At 39.1% G+C, this 20,083-nt stretch overlaps 2 protein-coding genes across 2 annotated transcripts in view; both read left to right on the plus strand.

Annotated features, from left to right (window-relative positions):
• The window catches only part of prickle3 (prickle homolog 3), a 52,826-nt gene extending 42,496 nt beyond the window's left edge, over window positions 1–10,330 (plus strand). The window contains exons 8-11 of the mRNA XM_039688967.2: window positions 1,208–1,573; window positions 3,374–3,673; window positions 3,763–4,140; window positions 9,254–10,330. Coding sequence (XP_039544901.2) covers window positions 1,208–1,573; window positions 3,374–3,673; window positions 3,763–4,140; window positions 9,254–9,651 — 1,442 coding nt within the window. The 3' untranslated portion in view covers window positions 9,652–10,330. The remainder of the gene's footprint in view (window positions 1–1,207; window positions 1,574–3,373; window positions 3,674–3,762; window positions 4,141–9,253) is intronic.
• Window positions 10,331–13,038: 2,708 nt separating this feature from the next.
• On the plus strand, window positions 13,039–19,696 carry fam110a (family with sequence similarity 110 member A). The gene is made up of 3 exons (XM_039688973.2): window positions 13,039–13,168; window positions 13,320–13,369; window positions 18,060–19,696. Exon 3 carries the CDS (start codon window positions 18,180–18,182, stop codon window positions 19,464–19,466), a length of 1,287 nt encoding a protein of 428 aa, XP_039544907.2. The 5' UTR covers window positions 13,039–13,168; window positions 13,320–13,369; window positions 18,060–18,179; the 3' UTR covers window positions 19,467–19,696.
• Window positions 19,697–20,083: the final 387 nt, after the last annotated feature.

Here is a 20,083-nt window from a genome sequence, read left to right on the forward strand (position 1 = left end):
GAGATGAAGGGAACCCTTTTTTTTATCAAGTAAAAGTCGATTGGGGTCGTATAGACCCCATGACCCGGTTGAGGGTTAAACCCGAAGTGTACCGCTAAGCTTTTTAATGCATCCAACCATTTTGATCAACTCTTAACAAGTGCTAAGTATACCCTCTAAAACAGCGTTTGAGTAAGAAATGTTTCTTGAGCAGAAGATCATCATGTTAGAATGATTTCTGAAGGGTCATGTGACACTGAAGACTGGAGCAATGATGCAGAAAATTCAGCTTTGATCAAAGGAATAAATTCCATTTTAAAATATAACAGACAAGTCATTTTAAATCGCAATAATAGTTCTCATAATTACTGCTTTTACTGTATTTTGGATAAAAAAAAATGCAGCCTTGGTGAACATAAAGATACTTCCTCAAAAACATTTAAAAAGTCTTTGACAAAACAATGCTAGTTTATGCCTTAAGTGTTATATACTTTCAAAAGTATATAACAGGAAGTATATCAGAAGTGTGTCAAAATGTTTATCAAAAATATATAACAGGAAGTATATCAAAAGTATGTCAAATGTATATCAAAAGTATATAACAGGAGAACTTTTATATATTTTGTCACTGACTTTGTTTTGGTTTGTTTCCACTGTCGCCTTTTTCGCCTTTGGCTTGCTTAGTTGGGGATATTTAATTTAATATTCAACAATAATATTGATCTGCCTGCATTATATGAGAACTGAACTGAGCTGGATGATGACATTGCGGTATATCTATAAATGAACTAAATTAATAACTTTTTTACAACAAAATTGAACCATCACAGAACTTACTTAAGCTGGACTGTGATGCTATTTTCTTCTGGAAACAACCTTTGTTGCACTATTTTCCTGTTATCTCTGTAAAGCTGCTTTGAAACGATCTGTATTGTAAAAAGCGCTATAAATAAAAGTGACTTGACTTGACAAAAGAATGACCTAGTTGCATTTATACAACATTTTTTCACTTGCCTGCTAGACCTTTGTAGGTGCGTTAACATGAACTGAAGTCATTTTATGTAATTGCTGGAGATGCAGTACATTCCTCGTTAATTCTGGCAGTAAAAAGCTGAGCAATTACAGAAAAATGCTGTGGTTCCTGATTGAGACGTTACATGGTTGAAGGATTTTGAGTGCTGTGACGTTTGATTTCCCTCTTTCTCTCTCTCTCTCTGTGTGTCTGCAGGTATAGATCAGGGCCAGATGACATACGAGGGCCAGCACTGGCACGCCTCTGAAGCGTGTTTCAGCTGTGCCTGCTGTCGGCTCCCCCTGCTGGGCAGACCCTTCCTGCCCCGCGGCGGACTCATCTTCTGCTCACGCTCCTGCTCGCTGGGGGAAGACCCAGACAACTCCGACTCCTGCGATTCTGCCCTACAGAGCAAATCCGTGTCACATAAACTAATTCAGAATCCGCAGCATAGTTCCACAGCACGGCCACAGGGGGGAACCAGTGTCCCTGCTGCCGCCTCTAAAGCTAGCACAAAGAAGAATGCAGTCATAGCAACTACTACAACAGAGAATGGGGGTCATTTTCCACTGAAGAGCAAAGGTACAGATGTTATTGTTTACATTTTTTTTTTTTTACATTTATGACGCTTCACACATACACGTTATTTTTTTAAATCTAAGCACACCATGGAAAAATAAAATGTTGCTAAATCTTGCAAGAAATGTCATATTTTACTACAAAATTAATAGAAAAATCAATAAATTATATTTTGTGAGAATGGAGCTATTGAAAAAAAATCACATTTTATACATTTTTTTATTATTATTTATTCTCAGTGGGGATTGAGAATTTTTCTCCCTGAATTTTCATTCTTTAATTAAAAAAAAATATTTTAGTAATTCTCTTTCATCTTAATGGTGATTTAAGCACAATTAAGCACGTTTGTTCCCAAATTTGCATTATTGTAATACATTTTTAAAAATAATTTTCTAAATTGTAAAGTACATTTGTAAGTATGCGTTATTTATTATTTTTAATATATGCTAATTTAAAAAAGTTTCCAGACAAGATGATTAGTGTTTAGGTACAACAACAAAAAAAATGACATCTGCATGTTGACTTCAGTATGTGACACTTGAAGACTGGAGTAACGGCTGCTAAAAATTCAGGTGTAAATTACATTTTTTAAATATACAACAGTTATTTTAAACTGTAATCATATTTCAGAAGTTTTTACTGTATTTTGGGTCAAATAAATTTCTAGCCTTGGTGAGCACAAGAGACTTCTTTCAAAATTTACCAACCAAAAAGTAATGGACAGTCGTGCATTTTTTCAATTCGATTCAATCCACATTTTTTTGTATAGGGCTTTTCACAATACACATTGTTTCAAAGCAGCTTTACAGAATTACAATTTATAGTGATCTGTAATCAGACGTAACTGTCTTAGTTATGCATTTCAGAAATATACAGATGCAAAAGTTCATTTATTTCAGTAAATCAACTTAAAAGGTGAAAATGATACATTATATACATGCAAAGTGAGATATTTCAAGTCTTTATTTGTTGAAATTTTGATGATTATGGCTTACAGCTATGAAAACCTTTTCACAATATTCTAATTTTGAATTTGGGGGTTTCATAAGCTGTAAGCCATAATCATCACGTTTTAAGTTGAATTCCTGAAATAAGTGAACTTTTGAACGATATTGTAACGGTGGCAACCATACTTATTTATTGGAAAATAATTCATTAAATTACTCACAAGCAAAATTCTGGCGCCAGACAGAATTAAATCCACCAAAATCATTTAATGTAATAAATTAGCCCAGTCTAACCAACAATTACACAACAATGAAATTCGTTCACCAAAAAAAATAAAACACCTGCTACACACAATAGACTCAATAACAAATTGTGATCGGTAATTGTCACAACTAGGAGGAGAAAAAAACACTTTTTCACACAGAGAATCAATGCAAATACACAACTAATCCACACAAATAAAAAGATTTTGTAATGAGGTGCGTTTTTCACGCAAATTAAACTTTTCGACTTTCACCTGTACATATACAAATCACAGTTAGCTAAAAAAATTTACTAATTTAAACAATGTAATAATTTAAGGCAGAAACAATGAGCTCATTGTATTCAAGTAATGAATAGTTGTTAACAAATGATTATGACATATAGAAAATTGTAGCATTGGTGCATGTTGATTCAGAGTTTGCGTCATTTCTAGTCCTCGCGGATGACGCAAATTGACGCAAATTTAGCAATTGTGTCCTTTGGTTTTGTGGTGAACTATAACTTGTAAATTGGAAAAGCGCCATCAGTACATACTATTGACAGTGTTCGTAGTCAGAAGCATCACTAATTATGCCGTTGGTCATTTTGCAGGTGTTCACACTTCATTCCCTCCTGTACCGAATGGAGAACCTCCACCGTATGGACAAACTCACACACAACACTCACAACTTTCCTCTCAGCTCTGTCTAGTAGCCAATGACAGGGCAGCGTTACATTGCAAGGACCAATTGAGCATCAGCACACACCAAATGAATGGCCGGTCAGACGCTCTGGAGTTTACAGTGGAGCTGAACGGATATGCTGAATTTGGTCCTTTCCCACCAAACTGCACATCTAGGGGGACTTCCACTGCAAAGGATTGTGGGAACATCGCAGAGAGCGGTCATACAGGTTTGCTTGATGTCATGGAGTCAAATTAATTCAAACAATGAATCATTTATCATGTCTGAAGCTGCATTTCTCACTTTGCTTCCTCATAGGAATTTCCTCTCAACTTGAGTCTTCAGATGCGTTTGATGATCTAAACGACTCCGACTCCTTTCCGCCTCCTCCGCCCCCTGTTTTCTTCGATCCGTCTGATTCGCTGACGCCTTCGGATTCCCTTCCGGTTGTCACTGAAGACGAAGACCTCCCCACAACACCTGTCCGCAGCAGCACCGCCAGGGTCAGCTTCAGAGAGCCAATCAGCTGCAGTTATTCTGTGGAAGAGGAAGAGTGGGAGGAAGAGGAAGGGGTGGAGATGGAGAGAAGAGAGGGAGAGGATGAGGAGCAGGAGGAAGATGGAGAAGAAGCTGAGGGAAGCTTGGGACACAGGTTGCGCTTTTGCACTGAAGAGCCGTCTCAAATGGACCTGCTGGGTGAGATCATAATGCTTTCAGGCTTTGTCCTAAGATCCTAATAAAACAAAATACAGTCTTATGCACATTAAATGCCACACACAAAAAGAAACAACATTTGTTGGATAGCTACATGCAAAACCACTGCTAGAGAAAACAATCTTTTGTTTAATTGGACTTTTGAAACAAAACCAAAATGTATATTTTTATTTAGCTTAATCATTCAACAAAGTTACTCAAGTCATTGTAAGAAAAAGATTTTTAAAGAAATAGAGAAAATATAGAAATGCTGAAAACTAAACTAGCCTGAGTGACAAATTAAGGTCACTAACTACAAATTAACATTTTGTCCCAGTCTTTTCTAATTTGTTACAAAAACTAAACGGATTAAGTGCCCCTTGGAGAATGACGTGTGTGGGAAATGCTTAAAGAGATACTTCAGGATTTAGCGTTTAGCTTTGTATTTGTAGAAAACTTGTAGTATTTTCGAATTTCCACCCTCAAATCCCCCTGAGACGAGAGATTTACGTATTTTTTGTCTGGAAAAAAGTTTTTTGCGTCATCTGAGGATTTTTTGTCCAGAGGCTAAAGACTACAGTCAGTAGTCAGGTCTGTCCTGCATGTTCTCTACCCGCCCATAGAGGGAGCTCTCACTCACAGAATGAACTCACAGTGTCGGCCATCTTTTTTTGGAAGCTAAGCTAGCAGGCTCTTGTTCTGTGGAGAAAGCTGAGTAGTAGGGGTTACCATCCTCTTTTTCCTGGACTTGTCCGGCCGTCGATGTCCGGGATTCAGCTTTTGCTTTCTGCAGTCGCCATTCATTGTTTACATGCACAGCTTTTGTTTCAGTCTAACTGAATTCATTCCGATTGATGAATCTAAATATAGTGTTTACATGAACGCTAAACAAGTGATCGGTTGATGTGTGTTTTAATATTGCTAAGAAAATTCCCGCTCCTCCGTAAGAGATACGAGACCGGTGCGTCTCACAGGTGTCGCTCATCGGTAATCACTCCACCGGCCTCGCGCCGTTCTCCCGCGGCCCTCACTCGTCCCGCTCGCCACAGTAAACGTGATGAATGCCGACTGTAGAACGCAAAAGCCGAATCCTGGACATTTTGGGTGATCTCGAAATCCCGGGCAGACTCATCACAGACGCTCGCTAGTAGCCTAGACTTGTTGTTTAACTACTGCGCTCTGTTACCGGTAGGCGTGGCCTCCTAAGGCAGCGAAGCAAGTGCATTCTGGGAGTGGTTGTCTTTCATCCACATAAGCCAAAAATACATTTTCTGGCTTTTCTCAGTCTAGAAAGCTCCAAATTCAAAAATAATTTCACATTTCTTCTACATAAATGACCCATTTTAAATATACATGCATCTTTCCAGAGGTGAAGTATCCCTTTAAAAACAGGGTTTCCCAGACCAGAGGTGCATAAGGGAACTGTAAGGCATTCATGAGCTCATGAAAAGCTAATAATTAATTCAATCCAAACGTAACATTCAAATAAACCAATGGGGATGCACTGGTAATCAAAATAAAACTGAAGTAGTGGTTTACAGTGCCTTACAAAAGTATTCACACCCCTTCATTTTGTTCTGTTGCAGCCTGATGCTAAGCGGCTTTAACCTTTCCTTTTTAATGACTTTTTTCCCCACATCAATCTACACTCCTCATCCCATAATAACAAAGCAAAAAAAATATTTATGACAATTTTACAAATTTATTAAAACGGAAAATCTGAAATGATTACATTGCATAAGTATGCATACCCTTAACACGGTACTTAGTTAAAGCACCTTTAGAGAGAAAGTTGTTTTGGGTATGATGCCACAAGCTTTGCGCATTCGTTTTCTGCAATTGTTCTCCTCAGATCCTCTTAAGCTCTGTCAGGTTGGCCAAGGCCTGTCGGTGGACAGACATTTCCAGGTTTCTCCAGAGATGTTTGATTGGGTTTAAGCACAGGCTCTGGCTGGGCCACTCAAGGACATTCACAGAGTTGTCCATAAGCCACTCTTGTATCATCTTAGCTGTGTTTCGGGACATTTTCCTGTTGGCCCAGTCCGAGGTTCTGAATGCTCTGTACGGCTAACTCTATATTTTGCTGCATTGAGCTTTCCTTTACTCTGACGAGTCCCGCAGTCCCTGCCGCTGGAACACACCCCCATCATGATACTGCTCCACCACACGTTCCTGTTGGGATGGTATTGTGCTGAAGATGAGCAGTGCCAGGTTTCCTCCATTCATTACGCTTGGACCCGAGGTTCATAAGACCAGAGAATATTGTTTCTCTCAGTCAGAGAGTCCGTTAGGTGCTTTTTTTTTTTTTTTTTTTTTTGCAAATTCCAAGTGGGTTTTCATGTGTCTTCACTGAGGAGAGGCTTGAGTCTGGCCACTCTGCCATAAAGCCCAGATCGGTGGAGTGTTGCAATGATGTTTGTTCTTCTGTAAGTTTCTCCCATCTCCTTATATGATCATAGAGCTCAACCAGAGTGACCATCAGCTTCTTCACCAAGACTCTTCTCCATCGATTGCTCAGTTTGGTTTTCGGAAGAGTCCTGGTTGTTCCAATCTTCTTCCTTTAAGGATTATGGCGGCTATGCTTCTGTGAACATTCAATACATTACAATTTTTATTGTAGTCTTCCCTAGATCGGTCTCAACTCAATCCTGTCTTTTACCGCTTTTCCACCAAAGCATTTTGAGAGCCGGTTCGGAGCCGATGCCTACTGGCGAAACCAGTTCTTTGTGTTTCGACAGCCAAAGAACCGGTTCTCGGCAAGGAAAATTGGTCCCAAAGCGGCACCAACTCTTTGTTGGACTAGACCCATTCTTTTCTTTTACCACGTCATGTTTACATCGAGGGCAGGGCTCTCTAGTCAGTGGGAAAACAAACAGGTTATGAGAAGGTTCGCAAGTTGAACCAACTTTGAACCAGCACCAGTTCCGAACCAGTTCTTTTTCGGTGGAAGCGAGGTATCTGTGATTTACCTGCAGTTCTTTTGACCTCATGTATTTTCAGCTGTTAGACCTTTTATTGAGAGGTGTGTGCCCTCCCAAATCACACCCATTCAATTTAATTTGCACAGGTTAACGCCACTCGAGGTGTAGTAACATCTACAAGAACAATTGGAAAGCTCCTGAGCTAAATTTCAAGTGTCCCAGAAGTTATGATTTCCCATGATTTCCGCGATCATGGCGGACGGAATTGCGGAATTGGCCAATTAATGCGGAATCTAGTGTTAACGCGGAATTTTGTGGAATTTTACATATTTGGTTTGAAATGCTGTTTTTGTGTGGGAGAAGAACGTATGTCTGGTGAAAATGCAGATCTGGTGAAAATGCAGACGGGGGAAGTTAATCTGGGCGACACAAACACCCCAACCCGTCATTTCAGCTCCATTGACGAAATCAAAACAATGAACGCATGGCGAAGCGGCTCTCCATGGCTCTGCTTTCGTCTGTAAAAAGTTACAAGCCGTCAGTGCCGAGCCGAGAAGTTCGCACATGACTTATGCAGTGTTTTCCACACATAGACTAATTCGCTGCCACATACTGCGTTTCATTTTTTAACACAATTTCAAACACGCAGCGTATTCTTTCAGTTGTATTTCCCCGCTCTCCCTCCGCCTCTCTCTCTCTCACATAAACACACACACAACGTGCACACCGCGTCTGTCTATGAGGCGCCGGACTGGACAAAAGCGAAGCGACACTGGGCGAGAGAGAGACAGAGTGTGACTTTATTTAAACTTATATAAACTAATATAATTTATATAACCGGACAGTTTAAAGCTCATAAACATATTTTGTTGTTACTTGAAGAGTGCAGTGTTATGTTGCGTCATGCAGTATTTGTCCTCAAAGGCTACCGAGTAAATGTCTGTATTAACTCAATAAATTTAAGGTCATTCCTATTTTATTTGTATGTTTATACGTTTTAATGAATAACTTTAAAAGCACACTCTTTTGACGATTAAAATAACAGTCAAGCGTAAAGAAACTAATTCCCAAAAATTAAAACAGAAAAAACAGAATTTGGGAAAAAATAAAACAGATTTCATAGGGCCCTAACTTACTCATTATTATTGCAGTTTTTTGTATTTTTTATAAAATAAAGTTATCACAACTCTGTTTTTGCTTTGTAATTATGGTGTATGGATGGAAGATTGATGTGAATTTGTTTTATTTAAATCAGTTTAGCATAAGACTGCAACCAACAGCAAAATGTGAAAAAAAATGAAGGGGTTACCAATACTTTGGCAAGGCACTGTATTTTATCAAACTGTGATTATCAAATCAAAGAATGCAATTCAACACGTATACATTTACATTTATTCATTTAGCTGACGCTTTTATCCAAAGCGAATTACAATTGCTATACATGTAGAGGTCGCACGCCTCTGGAGCAACTAGGGGTTAAGCGTCTTGCTCAGGGACACATTGGTGTCTCTCACACCAAAGGCATGTGTCTTATCCACTGCACCATCACCACCCTAAGACAAGGACAGTTTAGTCAGTTAATTTAGTTAGTTGCGCTTGTCAGTAAGTGGTGATTCAGTAAAGACATTATTATTACAAAGCAACTGTTGACATTTCAAGTCTTTAGCCATTTTCAAGAAACTGCTGAAAACATGTCTTTTTCATCATCATCACTTGACCAATTAATTCTATAATCTAAAATAAATAAATAAAACCTTGCTACATGTACTATGCTGGACTAACTGGGACTGGTCACAGCACTTGCATATTGTTGGTTTGATTTGCTTCTATTATTCTCCTCAAGTCTCTTTGGATAAAAGCATCTGCTAAAAGATGTAAAATGCTAAATGTAAGTCATTACCTCGTCCACTTTTAGTGCTTTCTGTTGTTTCATCCAATTTCTTTTAAGTCATTAATCACTGATAATCACTAAGAGAACTGGATCAGCCTGTTTCATGATCCCTCCTACTGGTTTTTCTGAACTGGGTTAGCATATTCACTAAAAGGATTTGACTCAAAAGAATGATTTGTTCATGAATGAAAAGAAAAAAATGTAAGGAATTTTTGGGGGAGCTGTTCACATTAAGCTATAGTGAAGTGTTGTTACGGCTGTTGTCACATCACTCACGATCTCACTCCAGCATCTTCCCTTTCAGATGGGTCGTACCACCACAGTTTCCGTCGGGGAAGCGGTGGCCAGCTTCCCATGGAGAAGCACCTCAGACGATCCAGAGGTTCTCGCAGCGACAGACCTCGTCTGGAAACTCTGGAATGGCGGGACGGGGAGCGCAGGCGAAGTCGAAACGGCAGCCTGACCCTGCACTCCACCCGCTCCAGACACGAAGAGTCCTGCTCCACCTGCTCCTCTTCCTCAGACTCGGAGGAGGAAGGCTTCTTTCTGGGCCAGCGCATTCCTCTGCCGCCACAGCTGACGGGTGGAGAGAGAACGGAAGGACAGAAAGAGGACGAGGACAAGAGCCGGAGAGGAAGTTTCAGGAGAAGGACACGGAGCCTCAGTAGAAAAGACAAGGACAAGAACTGCATTCTGTCCTGAGACAGCCATGAAAAATCCAAACTCCCTGAACCAAACCAGCTGCTCAGTCAAGAACAAAGTTTATGAGTCACATTTTTGTATGATAAACATAGAATCTATCTTGCAGTCTGTGCATCTGTGTACCAGTATTTTTATAGAGATTATGTAATATTATCCAATATATCAGTATCAGGATGCTTAGTCAAATTTACTTGCATTCTTATTCGGGCAGAGGAACACTTCTGATCTATATTTTGTTCATTGTAGCCAGGGAAGGTAGGACTACAGTTTAAACATGTATGCAAAAGAAATAGATTTATCTAGATAGATCTACAAACTAATTTTACTTTTCTTTTCAGCTAAATGCCTGTTCACACCAACACGATTTTTTTGGCATGTAAATTGGGTCTGATTTAGGCATGCGATTTAAGATTAGGGCTCGGTATCGTTCAAAAATATTCCACGTCGATAGTAATACCGATACCCTGACTTTGACAATGGTCCCAAAATTTTTCGCAAACAATTTTATTAAATCCATTTTAATAAGATTACATTACCTAAAAAATCCGTTTCTTGACTTTGCACTGGGGGGTGGAATATTACGGAGGCGTATTGCATTCACTTGAAGAAAAAAAATCCACTCTGTTTTTTTGAATTAACAAGTTAATTATCTCAGAATTCCGAGATAATTTTTCATCAAAGTTTTTGCTCTGTTTTTCTGAATTAACAAGTTAATTTTTCATGAGAAAAAAAATTTTTTTGCTCTGTTTTTCTAAATTAACGAGTTACTTTTTCATGAAAAAAATTTTTTTGCTCTGTTTTTCTAAATTAACGAGTTAATTTTTCATGGGAAAAAAAATTGCTCTGTTTTTCTGAATTAATGAGTTAATTTTTCATGAAAAAAAGTTTTTGCTCTGTTTTTATGAATTAATGAGTTAATTTTTCATGAGAAAAAGAATTTGCTCTGTTTTTCTGAATTAACGAGTTAATTTTTCATGAGAAATTTTTTTTGCTCTGTTTTTCTGAATTAATGAGTTAAATTTTCATGAGAAAAAGAATTTGCTCTGTTTTTCTGAATTAATGAGTTAATTTTTCATGAGAAAAAAGTTTTTGCTCTGTTTTTCTGAATTAATGAGTTAATTTTTCATGAGAAAAAAATTTTGCTCTGTTTTTCTGAATTAATGAGTTAATTTTTCATGAGAATTTTTTTTGCTCTGTTTTTCTAAATTAACGAGTTAAATTTTCATGAGAAAAAGAATTTGCTCTGTTTTTCTGAATTAATGAGTTAATTTTTCATGAGAAAAAAGTTTTTGCTCTGTTTTTCTGAATTAATGAGTTAATTTTTCATGAGAAAAAAATTTTGCTCTGTTTTTCTGAATTAATGAGTTAATTCAGAAAAACAGACAAATTAACTCGTTAATTCAGAAAAACAGAGCAAAAAAACAATGAAAAATTAACTTGTTAATTCAGAAAAACAGAACAAAATTTTTTTTCTCATGACAAATTAACTCATTAATTCAGAAAAACAGAGCAAAAACATTTTCTAATGAAAAATTAACTCGTTAATTCAGAAAAACAGAGCAAAAAAAATTCTATGAAAAATTAACTCGTTAATTCAGAAAAACAGAGCAAAAACTTTTTTCTCATGAAAAATTAACTCATTAATTCAGAAAAACAGAGCAAAAAAAAAAATTTCTCATGAAAAATTAACTCGTTAATTCAGAAAAACAGAGTAGATTTTTTTTCTTCAATTGAATGCAATACGCCTCCGACGTAGAATATAGGCCATCAAGTCACAGTTTTATGTAACTGCATTTCACTAAAAGTACAAAAGTGTGAATCGTATTGGTTGGTCAGCTTAATTCGCATTGCAATGGAAAGGAGATTAAAATATCTCTTTGTTAAACAATTTCATTGTGTCCGCATTAACAGCCATTCATTTAAAATGAAATTATTAATTGCACCAAATTTTCACACAGCATATTTGCCTTGAATCAGAGCCTGTTTGGAATGGAATATAAGCATACTGCGCAGTATACACTGTGTCCTGCCTAATATATTTAAATAATACTATGCAAAACAGTATTTGTTATGTAACAATAAACATTTGCAACAATGCCTTGCATTACCTCATAAAAAGTTATCTTACATTTTTAAATCAAATTTTGTGTTCAAATATCATTTGCCGATCAAAAAAATGAAGAAAAACAATCGTGACTTAGTTCATTTCTCACACTGAACATTTCTATGCACAGTATACAGTGGTGCGCTATTCCAAACACTGCCTGTGTGTGGGTGAAATATTTTTTTTTCAGTCATTCAGCAAAAACATTATAAAATCACAGAAATAAATTATGATTTAGTCCTTAAAGCCATCTGCTAACGTTAACATCTGAAGCGCTAAATCTAAATCAAACTGCTTAAACAGGTCAATAGTCGTTGCTTGTTTGACTGGTTTGGAAACGGCTATGTAATTTGCATTTCAACAAGTTTAACTAAGTGAAACTTGTTGAAATGCAAACACAAAGTGGTTGAGTTGAGCATATACTGTATAACAAAGAGAAGACAACATGACCGTATCAAAACATAACATACTTGTCTCTTCATCAACTGTATTATATGTAAATATTGACATTTCAAACCTCTCCGTGTGTAAATGAGAGTTTAAATAAAGACACATGACTTTCACTTTGTGTGCTGCAAAATAGAGATCAAAGGATTGTATGCTAAAATTTTATTTTTATAAACAACATGGTGATGGATTTATATTATTTTCAAGATGCTTTCTGGCTGAATATAAGTTTTTGAAGCTTTTCAAAAGTTATGTCTTTGAATGAGAAAAAATTAAAACACTTGAACCTGAAGAATATGATGTTATTTTTTTTTAAAGTACGTTTTTAGGGCTTTACTGTTTAAGCAAAATGACGATTACATTCAAATCCTATTTTTTTTTAATCATATGTCTATAAATAGCACTCAGAAATATAGTACCAGCATTGTTTTTCTCAATATCCTAGTTCCGCTTTTTATAAATAAATAAGAAAATAATTTTTTTAAATGAGAATTCCTAAACAGACAAAAAAATTATAATGTTGTATCATTGAAGAGGATTGACAAGCAGGTAATCTGATGTCACGCAGCTTCGAACGGTGTCTTCTCTATTAACAGAACAATGCTCTGAGTTCACAGACAAAAAAAAGTGCCATGGGAGAATTGTTTCAAGGAAAAGGTTCTTTCCTTTTGTGATCAGGTGACCCTGAGGGCATATCTGGCACATACTTCCTGGTGTGGGAATGAATTCTGATTGGATAGGACAAGAAAAAGGGCAGGAGGAACGTTTGGGGAGAGAATCAAACCGGTCTGGCAAGTTTTATTTTCTCCTTAACTCAAGCACACGCGTGCAACCGTCTGCCCTGCTTGCTTTCTGCTCTCTGACACACACTAAAGACATTGCTGACTGCATTCTGACTCTGTCCTGACTCAAACTTTACAATTAAAGAGGAAACCATTGCTGTTGAGTTTAGTGAGGCAACCACAGGTATGTGTTTGGTAGTGTGGGTGTGTATTGTCTACGTATGCGTTAATGCTATCTATACCTTTAAACAATGAAGCTAACATACACTTTACCGCTTCACTTTATCTACTTGTGTGATTCTAATTCCCTGTAACTGTTGTTTTGGCTTGTTTAGACATAATCCTGGATCATGTAGAGACACGCCGAATCCTGTCCCTGGAATCCGTAAGTGAAATCTTGTTCCATTTATTCTTGTTGATCTTGTTTTTTCTTGCCTTGAGGGATTGTTTTCATATTTACTGTATCTTGACTTGACCAGTTGTTGTGTGTAAAACTGGAAGAAATATAGGGAGAGTGGGGTCAGAAAGATTGACTGAGTGATGGGAGAGCAAAGAGGATGGGAATAATGTAGAGATTGTAAAAGACGGGAAAGGATATAGAGCATGCAGTGCACTTCAACCTTAGGTGGAGCACTGGCTGTTATGCTAAAGGAATGATAAACGTTTAGTCAATGAGCTGGTGAAAGTATTTTCAGTTCATTGATAAAAGCTGTTGTCTGTCACTCACAAACTGCTGTCATTTATTAACGAAATTGAGTCTGAAACAAAAAATCCCTTGAGTTAACCAGTGACTTCAGTGTCGCATTTCTCCATGAGATCACATTCCTAGTGGGCATGTAAGTATCACAATCTTGGATGAGTGTTTTCATATCAGTTTGCTAAATGGAGTCGCACTGAAATGGGTCTTTAGCGTGATTTACAGTTATTTAAGGAAGTATTCAATTAAAAAATCAATTACGTGAATGTTTGTTTCATTAATATTCTAGAAGAAAGTGGAAGTCTTTTAGCCACTGCTAATGGAGTCTGAGAATGGCTTCATAATGGTTTTAACTCGCACTGGAACATACATCAGCCGCCTAAAGAGCTCATTAGTTTTGTTTGCTAAAGCTAGTATCTCCATTACTATTGCTTCATATACTTTGGGTTAGGGATTTGATCAAACCCCAAGTATTCAATTTGGAAGCACAACTCGCCTTACACTGTTTGTTCTTCGACAACTTTAATATTGCTATGATTTTTCTTGGCAATTAAACTCATTTTTGGGGGTGGTGGGGGTCCCATAGACTAATTTAAGCAAGGACTGGAGCCATATTTAGAGACCAGAATTTCATATCTTTTCAACACATCAGGCTAAACGGTTACTGCCACTGAGTCATGGTGTCTATTCTGATCTGGGCTTGTTGACACTGTTGGGTTTTTTGATTGTTGTGCTGAAAAATGAGGATTTGATCATAAGTTACTAATGCCTGGTGCACATTGTATGATTTTGGGCTGTCCCAGATGAAAGATGACCAATCGTGGTGGTTTCTGTGGTCGCGGCTCCTACACGGTCCTACGTAGGGCTGTGAATCTTTGGGTAGACAGCGAATCGATTCGATTCACGATTCATAGGTTTTCGATTCGATTCATGAACGATTTGTGCAAATTCAGAACGATTCGATTCGATGCGATTCACATCCAAATTCGATGCGATTCGAATAATTCGATTCGATTCTTAATTTTTTATATGCATTATAGTATTATTTCAATGCTTCACCCATCTTTGTCTGGGTTTGAATTAGCCTACAGTGGCCTTCAGGGATCAGATAGTGGGGATTTTGTCCATTGTTAATGTTAGTTCATGTTTGTTTTTAATTTTAATGAATATATTATTATAAAAATTCAAATTCAATGGCCTACAAATTAGCATTTGCAAGTAGCAAATATTTTGAAAAAGGCTTTTAAAGTATTGCATTAAATGACGTATGCACAAATTAATGGAGACGTTTTCATTAGTTTCATTTTGCGTCCTCTCAGTGCACTCGTTATCATCTTTTCACTGGATTTTGCTCGCGCTCGGTCCCATAGCTCTCATGCTTTCATAACGTTAACTACAGATTTTTGAGCAGTCCATGTTTGAGCTCTCCAGCTGAGCTCTCTGTCGAGAAAGCAATAGTTTTGAGGCAAACCGCTCAAGCCATTGATAAAGCTGCCATGCCATTGCGTGGGCACTATGAAATAAAACGCTTTCATTCATTTATTACATGGACACGCCGTACACGCAAGGTGGTCTCTCGCTCGCTTTCCCTCTCTGCCGAGTGCGTGCAGCCGTGTGTGAACGCGCGATACGCGGTTTGGAGCACAACCTCTGTCTCGTATGCACGCTCGCTCTAGATTCCGGGAGATTAACTAATTTGCGGTAATACAAGCTGATCACGACATGAGTAGCTCAACGGGAAGAAAGATAAACTCATCTTTCAGGCATTTGACCGACCGGGCTTCAGCGTAAGAAATCAGGGGTGTGTGAGCGCCTGAAACCAATCAAATGCGGATGTCGTATGACGGCCAATGCGTGAGGCAGCTTGTACCAGGAACACTTTAAGGTTGTGTTTATATATTTTAAACCACTGAATCGCTATAAAATCGTGATTAATTCGAATCTTAGCCTTTTAAATCGATTATTCACGTAAATAAACGATTCACGATTCAAAATACATGTTTCAGGATCGATGCATATGCATCGCCAGGATTTATAATCGATGCATCGAGAAAACGAGTGAATCGTTACACCCCTAGTCCTACGTCATACAGTGAGAGAGGTTTAAAGACGGCCATTGTCTTGCCAAAGTTAGCCTGTGATCATTTTCTGACAGTGTCAGAAATTCAGTATTACCATTTCACAGTGTGTTTGCTGCTACGACCTATGCCTACTGACTAGCCAACATGACATCATGACTTTTGCGTAAACATATACGCCACTTTCGAGTCAGGTGGCGTGTTATCTCTACGCATTTTGAGCTATCCGCGTGTATGCGTATATGTCTACGCCATTAACGTCCACGTCATTCCGCGTGTCCGTACACGCAGTCAAATCTCCAGTCATAAATGCCATTAACCCCAGTGTTGGTTAGGTTTAGGGACGGGGTTGAGGTAAGTCATACATTTATATAACGTTAAGTCAACGGCGTTCATAAACACGCTGAAAGGCGATTATGCGTCTTGATAGCACGCCAAAAATGGAAATATGGAATTGCCGTGGCATACACGCGCTACTTCATGAGATCAGTCTAGACTAGCCAATAAAAATGCAACATGAAATTGATATCATGTTGTGTATTGATCAACACGACATGCTGCTAAAACCTAAAACTACTTACCTCAAGCTTCATTTTCAAAACTTTTCCTTAGCCATGATGACCGTATCCATATTCTTCTCTTTCGCTTCATCCGCTTTTTTTCAGCTCACATAAAAACACAATTGCCAAAGTGCGATTCATCTTGCTCTATTTGTTTACCATGAACGCATGCTGAGGAAATTTTATTCTTCTATACTAATTTGCGTCGTAGCCTACGATTCAATAGGTGTCATCAACGTACAGACTACATGCATGTTGTAGAGTGTGATTTGTAATGATCTTATAGGACTGCCGAAATCATAAGCCGCCTTCCGACCGGAGGGACTTTTGCAGTTCCTAGAACCTAACGTTCCTATAACCCTTTTTTTCTCGTGTTCCGACCGGACTAAATTGGGGATTTTTTTAGTTCCTCAGACCGTAGTTCCTATAACTCTTTCAGTACCTAGTCTAGAGCGAGGACTTTTTTTAGTTCCCTTTCCCTAGGTCTACGTTGATTGGTCAAACTTATAAGTCATGCCCACTGTCAACATGGAACTTGTAGCGCGCTGTCTGCCATACGCGGTGTGTTTTTGCAAAACATTACAACTAAGGATTAAGACAAACATAACGCATTCAACCAGCTAATTGCTAATGCTAGCTAAACTTACCCGTCGTTTTGTTTGCCTCCTGCGCTCTGCTCTTTTGTCTTCTTCCATCATATTAATATCATATTAAGCTGGAGCCTTCGTCTTCTGTGTTTCTCTGTACAGAACTCAAGCATAATCTTTAAACGCCGCCATTCGTTCTCCGTTATTAAGGTTCCAACAAGGCAGAACAGAAACATTGCAATAGCCACGCTACGCGCTACGTCTAGTGATGACGCTATAAAGCCTGTCGCCATGCTTACGTCACCCCTCCAGAAGTGGACAGTTCCTATAACCAAGTTCCTGTAACTACTTGGTCGGAAAGCGGCTGTAGTCTGTATTACAGGTATAAAACGATTCAAATTGTACAGTTCTCTTATCCTAACGTTAGCAATCCATGCTTAGACATCTGTGGGAGATTTTATATCATACCATACTGAATCATGTTCTTATGGAAATGCTACTGGTACCGTTACTCATCAGAACCGTTAGGCCGGATGGTGGAAAAGCACGTGAGGTATCGAATTAGGGCTGGGTGATTCAGACTTTCAGAGAACATATACATTTTTCGATTTTGTTTGTAGAAAATGTTTGCTGTGCTTTGTTTGTAGGGCTGCACAATTTGGCCAAAATCTTATGATCATTTATCCATATGAATTCTTGTATATCAATATGACTCCTTTACTCTGTTTAAAGTGAGAATACTCTCAGCAGCCATTTATGAACACTTCATATATAGCACACCTTTAAACTAAGTTTAGAGAGCTCTTCTCTGGGCTGTGTGTGTATATTAGCAATGTTAATTGTTTGCTATTGGGCTCTGAGGAAACAGTGCTGCATGATGTCAGACTTAACAACTGAATAGAGACTTGGGGGTGGGTTTGGGCCAGTAAGAAACCTCCCAAACAATGCTCTGGTATAATAACTAACCCACAATGCCCTAGAACTGTGGTTGTTGACTGATGCAGTCAAGCACCACTCCCATTATCCTCGGCAAATGCACTTCTACTTTATGAAACCATTACAATGTTGTTAAAAGTGTGTGTGCATAGAACAGTAGGCTGTCTAGCCAGACTTTGCAATTGTCTGTTTGTCATAATCATTTCTGTTCCCCCAGGTATCCAAAGTGTTAATGTGGAAGTATACTGGCAATAAGTCCATTCATCTACTTCAAAGCAAACCAGTGCAGGAAATAAGGAACCATATATAAAACAGCTGAAGTTTTTCATTTCAAAGGATGTCAACTGACGCCGTACAGCCCTCTCCACGGAGAATAATAAAGCTGGCTGTAACTCCTGGCACACCGAGTCGCAACCCAGAGCTAAGTTGTCCAGTCAAATCATCCCCAGGGATACGCAAACCAAGTGCGGTGGAACGTTTGGAAGCAGACAAGGCCAAGTACGTCAAGACTCAACAGGTGGCTTTGAAAAAGCAGCACCCAGTCACTTGTTCCTCCAACAACAACAACAACAACCAGAGTGGACAAGCTGCTCTACAGCCATCGAGGAAGATCGCTGTAAAACCCACCAAGTCTGAAACGCCACCCCTTAACCTGGAACATCTTTGCAAACTGATCGATGGAGTCGGCGATACCACCGTTCCGGTCGTTTCTACACAAACCAACAGCACTGGGAAAGATCAAGATGCTACAGACACATGCAAGGCCATCTCTCCAACAAAAAGTCAGCTGGATGAACCTTCTGTCGGGTCAACTTCAAGTCAAGCAAAAGCTGCGGTAGAAGCCTCAGGGGTTAACGGATGTCCTACCATGACGGTGCGGAGAGTCGATGTCAGACCGCAGTTACCTCAAATGAGGATGGCCGGTAGACCACCGCTACAGAACCGCTCACAAATCCAACTGTCCACGTCGCAGGTTCCGTTAAAACTTCTGCGCTTGCTTAGACCATACACACAGCAAAATCAGCAACCAATTGATTTCAAAAGTTTCCACAATGTCACGAACGTCAACCGAGGACCTATTAAACCACCAAACGGTGCTGCACAAACCTCACCTTCTTCTAAATCCCCATCTAGCCCTCTCCCCATAAAACCAAACACAGAACCACTATCGTGTCCCTCTCCGACCCAAAAGACTCCAACCCCCGTTGCTTCGTTCCTAGCCAAAAATGACATCCAGTCCCCACCATCTCCGGCCATCACTCGGCTCTCCTCAACAAGCTCCAGGAAGCGTCCTTCACTGACGCGCTCAAAATCTGATGTCAGCGACTGCTTTTCACGAGCCGGGGTAGAGCTCGAGCGCTTCTTTAATTACTGTGGCCTTGACCCATTGGATTTAGAGGAGCTGGGAACACCAGGTTCTGACATTGTGTCCGTTTCACGTCTTCGTAGCGCCAGTGCCCCAGCTTCCGAGCGTACGGCTGAGGGTGAAGACGAGGAAGAAGAAGCAGCAAAAGATGAACGTCCTGTTTATGGCGTTTCCGTCATCGAGAGAAATGCTCGAGTGATCAAGTGGCTTTATGGAATGCGCCAGGCCAAAGAGAGTCCTCAAGTGGCCAATATGTAACAGACAGTAACAGTTAAGACTGAAATCAAACATGATGTACAAAGTGCTAACTGTACTTTTCCCATTCAGTATTTTGTCTATTATCTTTAGAGTTGTCTAGTTGGATCTACTGTGTTTGTGTGTCATTTATATTAATTTAAGCTTGGTGGTCATTAGCATGACTGTAGCCACCTGTGTTCTCAAACACTGAACATGCTTTCATAGGGTAAACGCCAATAAACCTTTAAGCAGTGTTGTAGTCGAGACCACCTCACTCGAGTCCGAGTCGACACCGAGACCAGAGAGAGTCGAGTCCGAGTCGAGTCCGAGACCAGAGAGAGTCGAGTCCGAGTCGACACCGAGACCAGAGAGAGTCGAGTCCGAGTCGACACCGAGACCAGAGAGAGTCGAGTCCGAGTCGAGTCCGAGACCAGAGAGAGTCGAGTCCGAGTCGAGTCCGAGACCAGAGACGGTCGAGCCCGAGTCGAGACCGAGACCAGTGAGGGTTGATTACCTAATTTACTTTTATTTACTTAGAGAAATCCTTTTTTTTTACTGAATTTACTTGGAGTTTAAAAAATATGATCAGTTTAGGGTAAAATGGCCACATAGTAGGTGGTGTTAAAAGTAATTTTATT

This window comes from Pimephales promelas, chromosome 14 (assembly GCF_988280905.1).
Source record: "Pimephales promelas chromosome 14, fPimPro1.hap1.1, whole genome shotgun sequence".
NCBI lineage: Eukaryota > Metazoa > Chordata > Actinopteri > Cypriniformes > Leuciscidae > Pimephales > Pimephales promelas.

What these genes read in the sequence shown, in the direction of transcription:
- fam110a (XM_039688973.2), top strand. Translation starts at nt 18,180, where the DNA reads ATGTCAACTGACGCCGTACAGCCCTCTCCACGGAGAATAATAAAGCTG.